This window comes from Cariama cristata, unplaced genomic scaffold (assembly GCF_000690535.1).
Source record: "Cariama cristata isolate BGI_N322 unplaced genomic scaffold, ASM69053v1 scaffold4491, whole genome shotgun sequence".
NCBI lineage: Eukaryota > Metazoa > Chordata > Aves > Cariamiformes > Cariamidae > Cariama > Cariama cristata.
In genome coordinates, this window is record NW_009598523.1 from 4,881 (window position 1) to 10,288 (window position 5,408).

At 47.2% G+C, this 5,408-nt stretch overlaps 1 protein-coding gene across 1 annotated transcript; it reads left to right on the plus strand.

The window, feature by feature from the left end:
- Positions 1 to 487: 487 nt before the first annotated feature.
- Positions 488 to 4,856, plus strand: LOC104156440 (perilipin-3-like; the record flags this gene model as incomplete). Its single annotated transcript, XM_009709321.1, has 9 exons — positions 488 to 561; positions 1,060 to 1,255; positions 1,899 to 1,981; positions 2,318 to 2,392; positions 2,909 to 3,038; positions 3,156 to 3,248; positions 3,687 to 3,886; positions 4,075 to 4,203; positions 4,296 to 4,856. Coding segments are annotated over 9 exons (1,541 nt in total), but the record flags the coding sequence as incomplete, so codon positions are not given.
- Positions 4,857 to 5,408: the final 552 nt, after the last annotated feature.

Consider the following 5,408-nt stretch of genomic DNA (forward strand, 5'->3'; position numbering starts at 1 on the left):
CCCATGAGCCTTTCATTATATTTTCTCTCCCCTGCCCAGCTGAGGAGGGCGGTGATACAGTGACTTTGGTGGGCACCTAGCATCAAGCCGGGGGCAACCCACCACAGAGAGAAAATGCATGACAGATAAGATAGTTCTCACCCACTTCTGACCGGCAACTTTGAAGTCAGTCAAATGTTATCAGCAATAAAATAAGTAGGATGGTTATTTAGTTTAAAGTACCTGGCTGTTTGGGGATTGAGGGAGGTGACCGAGTACAGTCCTTGTCCTAGATAAATATTTGCACACCATAAATCATGGAGCCTCTGAAATATCTTGACACCCTTGCAAGAAAGATTAGTGACGCCACACTAACGTTCCTAGGACATGCTGGATGATGGACCTCAACTTTGTTGCCCTCTGCTCTTCACCAGTTTTGCTAGGACTTTAATTCACTGGAAGATATTAAGTTGTACTCATGCTGTTATGCTCTTGTTTTTCCTTTCAGCTGCAGCTGAATTCAGTATGGCATCAGAAAAGACCACAAAAAAAGATCTAAAGGCAGAGGAACAGCACCAAGCGGTAGGTGCCAGGGCAGCTAGTACTCTAACATGCAACAGTTAAACCACCTGCTGACAGATAGGCTGGTAAACTAACTTCTGTCAGCACCTCAAAACCAGGCTGGGAGTAACAGAAAGATTGACCATATGAAGCTGTGGCTAAATCTAAACTCAGTTAATACAGAAGCTAACGTTTTTGTTCAAGAGAACTTCAGGGCTGGCTCAAGTAATGCAAGGAATTCTGAAACGTAAGTTGTGTAGGTCCTATTTCCACATCTGGGTTTGGTGCTGAAGCCCAATGTGACTCAGAATTCATGAGCCCAGAGCTTGAATTTTTAATCCCAGCTTGTCCCTGACTTGCTAGCGGTCTTTGGATGAGTCTCTTCAACCCTGAGTTTAAGAAGGATAAGGAGGTGGACTGGATGTCCCCTTAGTACCTTTCTGGATAGACACATGGCTTGTATTCACTCACCAGCTTGAGGCTGAGTCTCTAATGTCACTTATTTCTCTTGGGTTTTAGAGTGCTGTCAATCGGGTAACCAGCTTGCCCTTGCTCAACTCTGCATTTAACCTGGTGTCATCTGCCTACAACTATACCAAGGAGACCCATCCGTACCTCAGTGGCGTCTGCAATGTGGCTGAGACTGTGGCTGCTGTCGCAGTAGGTAGCATGGTTGGTGGGGCACAGCCCATCCTGAACCAGCTTGAACCACAAAGTAAGTGAAGAGGCTGGAGTGACCCTTTCTATACAGAGGAACAGGTGGGGAGGGGAGTTTCGTGTACCTGGTGGGTGATGTCCATCTCCTATAGCGCATTGTTCTAGTTAACTGTAGCACTGAGTCTTCCACTCAGCAGCTCCCAGCTGCTCAATAAACCCACTGAATTTCATGGATATGAAACTGTTATTAGCAGAAACAAAGTTTGGCCTCTTTGTCTGTGGTTTCTTTAAGTCACTAAGCAAAATCTCCCTGCTTTTTCTCTTACCGCTCCAAGTTACGAGCGTCCCAACTGGTAGTAGCAGTGTCCATCTTGGATATAGCTCAGTCTGTCTCATCCCAACACTTTTCAACCCTTTAAACCAATCGCCCTACCCACCAGGGGCAAGTATGACACTCCAGTTGGAGCAATGTGCTGCCAATAGCTAGAAAGCTAGGAAGGCAAATGGAGACTATTTGAACCTGCCAAATTGTAGGGTTTGTTCACTTTTTAACAAGACACCCTCCACACACAAACTCCACCCCAGAACAGTGATTATTTTTTTTTTGGCTTGTTTCATGAGTGTATCCCAAATTGGCCATTGTAGGGTCACAAACCCCTCTCCAAATTGAAGAATAAACTGGTACCTGTTGTCTTTTCTAGTTGCACTTGTAAATGAATACGCCTGTAAAGGACTGGATCAACTGGAGGAGAACTTGCCTTTTCTTCAACAGCCAGCAGATAAGGTAAAGTAAAGGCTTTTCCTAGGGAAGCCATGACTTGATCTCCTGCTTGATGGAACTGTTATGGGTACAGAAGAGTATGGGGAAATAACATCAGCAGCACTGCTTTGTCAGGTCAGTCCCTGGTATGGGCTAGAGAAGGCACTGCTAGCTGATGAAAGCTGGAGAGATGCCTTCAGCATGTGGAAGTGAACATGTCCATGTAAATACAGGTGTACTGACTTCTTCAGCTCTCCCACAAGACTGCAAGCACAATTTAGCCATATGGAAAAGCTACTTCAGGGATGGAAAACCTATTTCAGAAAAAAATGTATCTTTCTCTGCCTTTCCCTGTTATAGGTAATCTCGGACACCAAGCAGCTGGTTTCCACCAAAGTGACATCTGCTATGGATGCTGCCTGTGAAGCAAAAGAAGCAATGGCTGATAAAGTGACTGAAGCTGTGGACCTCACTAAAAATGTTGTTGGGGACAGTGTCAAGCTGACGAGGTCAGTGGTCACCTCCACTGTTAACAGTGCTGTGGAGGCTGCCCAAAGTGCGAAGGACCTCGTGACTAACAAGGTGACGGAAGCAGTGGACCTCACTAAACACATAGTGGAGGACAGCGTTGGACTGACCAAGTCTGCAGTTGCTTCTACTATTGTCAATGCTGTGGAAGCTGCCCAAGGTGCCAAGGACCTCGTGACTAACAAGGTGACTGAAGCAGTGGACCTCAGTAAACATATTGTGGAGGACAGCGTTGGACTGACCAAGTCTGCAGTTGCTTCTACTATTGTCAATGCTGTGGAGGCTGCCCAAGGTGCCAAGGACCTTGTGACTAACAAGGTGACGGAAGCAGTGGACCTCAGTAAACATATTGTGGAGGATAGCGTTGGACTGACCAAGTCTGCGGTTGCTTCTACTATTACTGCTGCTGTAGGGGCTGCTCAGGGCGCAAAAGAGCGTGTGACCAACACAGTGACTGAAGCAATGGATCTGACCAAAGGGGCTGTTCAAGATGGCGTTGAGAAGACCAAATCAATGGTCACTTCTACAGTCAATACAGCTCTGGATGCTGCATGTGGCACCATTACTAGCAAAATAAATACAGCCTTGGAGCAGAGCAGAGAGGCTATCCAGGAGGGTGTGGAGATGACTAATTTGGTGATGTCCAACAGCATCAGCAAAGCCAAGGCAGTGAGCCAAGCAGTGGCAGGTGGTGTGGAATCTGTCCTGGGTATGTCAGAAGATCTGGTGGATCACTACCTCCCCATGACAGAGGAAGAACTAGGTGAGAAAATGGTTACCTGGCGGTTGTAAATGCAAGTCCTTTCCCACATGACTAGAGAGCACCTGACACTGCAAGACTCATCTTCTGAAGTAGACGGGTAGCTCTGAATTTGTCACCAAGCTGGCTGTCTGTCAACACTGACTTGCCACATGGTATGGGACAGAGTTCAAGCATTTGCAAGCTGCTCCTTGCCCATCCATCTCAAAGCAAATAAACGCATTGGTGCATGCTTCAACCTATCTGTCAAGTCTGCTTACCTGAAGAGAACACGTTGAGCAGGGACTAGCCTACCTTTAATACCTGAGCAATGACAAACCTCTACTGTTTACACAGCAAGCTTCAGCTTTCAGGTTTTTCAATGGGTGATCTTACCTCATTTCCTCCCCTTACAGCTCGGGGAGTGGAGCACAGCTGCATCTCTGTTCTTGTTTCCTCCAGGTAAACTGGCCACCACTGTCGAGGGATTTGGTATGGCTTCTGTGGAGGAGCAGAAACAACAACAGAGTTACTTTGTGCGTCTGGGTTCCCTCTCTAACAAAGTCCGCCACCGAGCCTACCACCACTCCCTGAACAAACTGCAACGCATTAAGGAAAGCACCCAGGATACTCTCTCACGACTACAGCTGGCAATAAAACTGGTACAAACATGCTTTTCCCTTTTTCCTCCTGTCTGTAGCCTTCCTGCCCTACTATCCAGATGGAAGCTCTTACTCCATCCTGTACCAGCTGCATGTCACCTGGGATCCCTCCCTGGGAGGGAAGCACTTGTGTTTCTCTGATCATGTGTGCTTGCAATACAGCTGTTCCTCTCATTTTTTCCCATCAGATTGAATCTGTGAAACAGGAGGTTGGCCAGAAGGTTCTGGATGGGCAGGAGAAGCTCCATCAGCTGTGGGTGGACTGGAGCCTGACCCAACCCAAAGGAAACCAAGTTAAAACTGCCTCCCAACCAGAGGTATCCCTAGAAAGGTGTATTTAATCAGGCCTCTTGTGCATGGTGTACATCTCATCTGTGCTAGTAACTGAGCTATATCTCTTTCCCAGCAGGTAGAGTCACGGACTCTAGCTATGCTGCGTATCATCACCCAGCAGCTACAACCTGTTTATGAGAATCTGAAAGCCAGCATCCAAGGCCTCCCCAGCAACATCCAAGAAGCTGTGTATCGGGCCACTCGAAATATCCACAAGCTCCATAGTTCTTTTTCCAGTGCTATGTCTTTCCAGGACCTCTCCAGCACCACCCTGACCCAGAGCCGGGACCGTGTGGCAGAAGCCCGAAGGTCCCTTGATGACCTGTTTGAGTATGTAACTCAGAACACCCCTCTAAACTGGCTTGTGGGTCCCTTCAGGGCAATAGCTAAAGTGTCACAGCATAGCAGAAAGCAGAAGAAGAAAGATACGGTGACTGACACAAAATCACCTGTGTTGGAAAAGGCTACATCATCAGTGGAGGTGGCTCAGACACCTGAAGAACCAAAGGGAGCAAACAGGATCCCAGGGGAAGGATGCGAAGTGCTTGAGAAGCTGGAAGAGAAGGCAGAGAAGGACACAGAGGTGGCACTGGCTGCAAAGGAGATAAAAACTAATGCACCAGAGGAAGAGCTCTGAAAAATTCCAGCTCCTCTGGCCAAGGCTCCCTGGCTAGAACAGCGCTTTATCTTTTAATTGTGTGTCCACCTGCGCCCAGAGTGCCTCCTGCTCACTCACTGACCCAGGCTGAGTTTACAGTAAGATGTAGTCTGAAAGGAGACTTGATAACCAAGGTGGGGTGATTCCATATCTTGATTTACTTTTTTTTAAATCATGCTGCTGCTGCACTGAAAGGGAAGATGGGGACCTGTACTTCAGCTTTTTAAGTCAGCCCAGCTGTATGTGTGAATGGCTAATTCTTGCTGAGACAAGTTGTGGCAGAGAGGTGGTCTCAACTTATTTTTAATGTTGGATTTGTTTTTAATTCATCCAAGCTCCAGAGATCTTGAGAGGATGATGCACTTGACCTTTGGTACGGTTTCCCTCCTTTCTGCAAGTTTAAAAGTATTACAGACATGATTTCCTTTCTGCCTGTTGTGCTTCCGGCGAGACCAGGAACAGCTGGGGGCAGGGGGCTGCTTCTCAAAAAGACTTCTCTTTATGGATCAGCCAAGTGCTTTTTCTTTCACA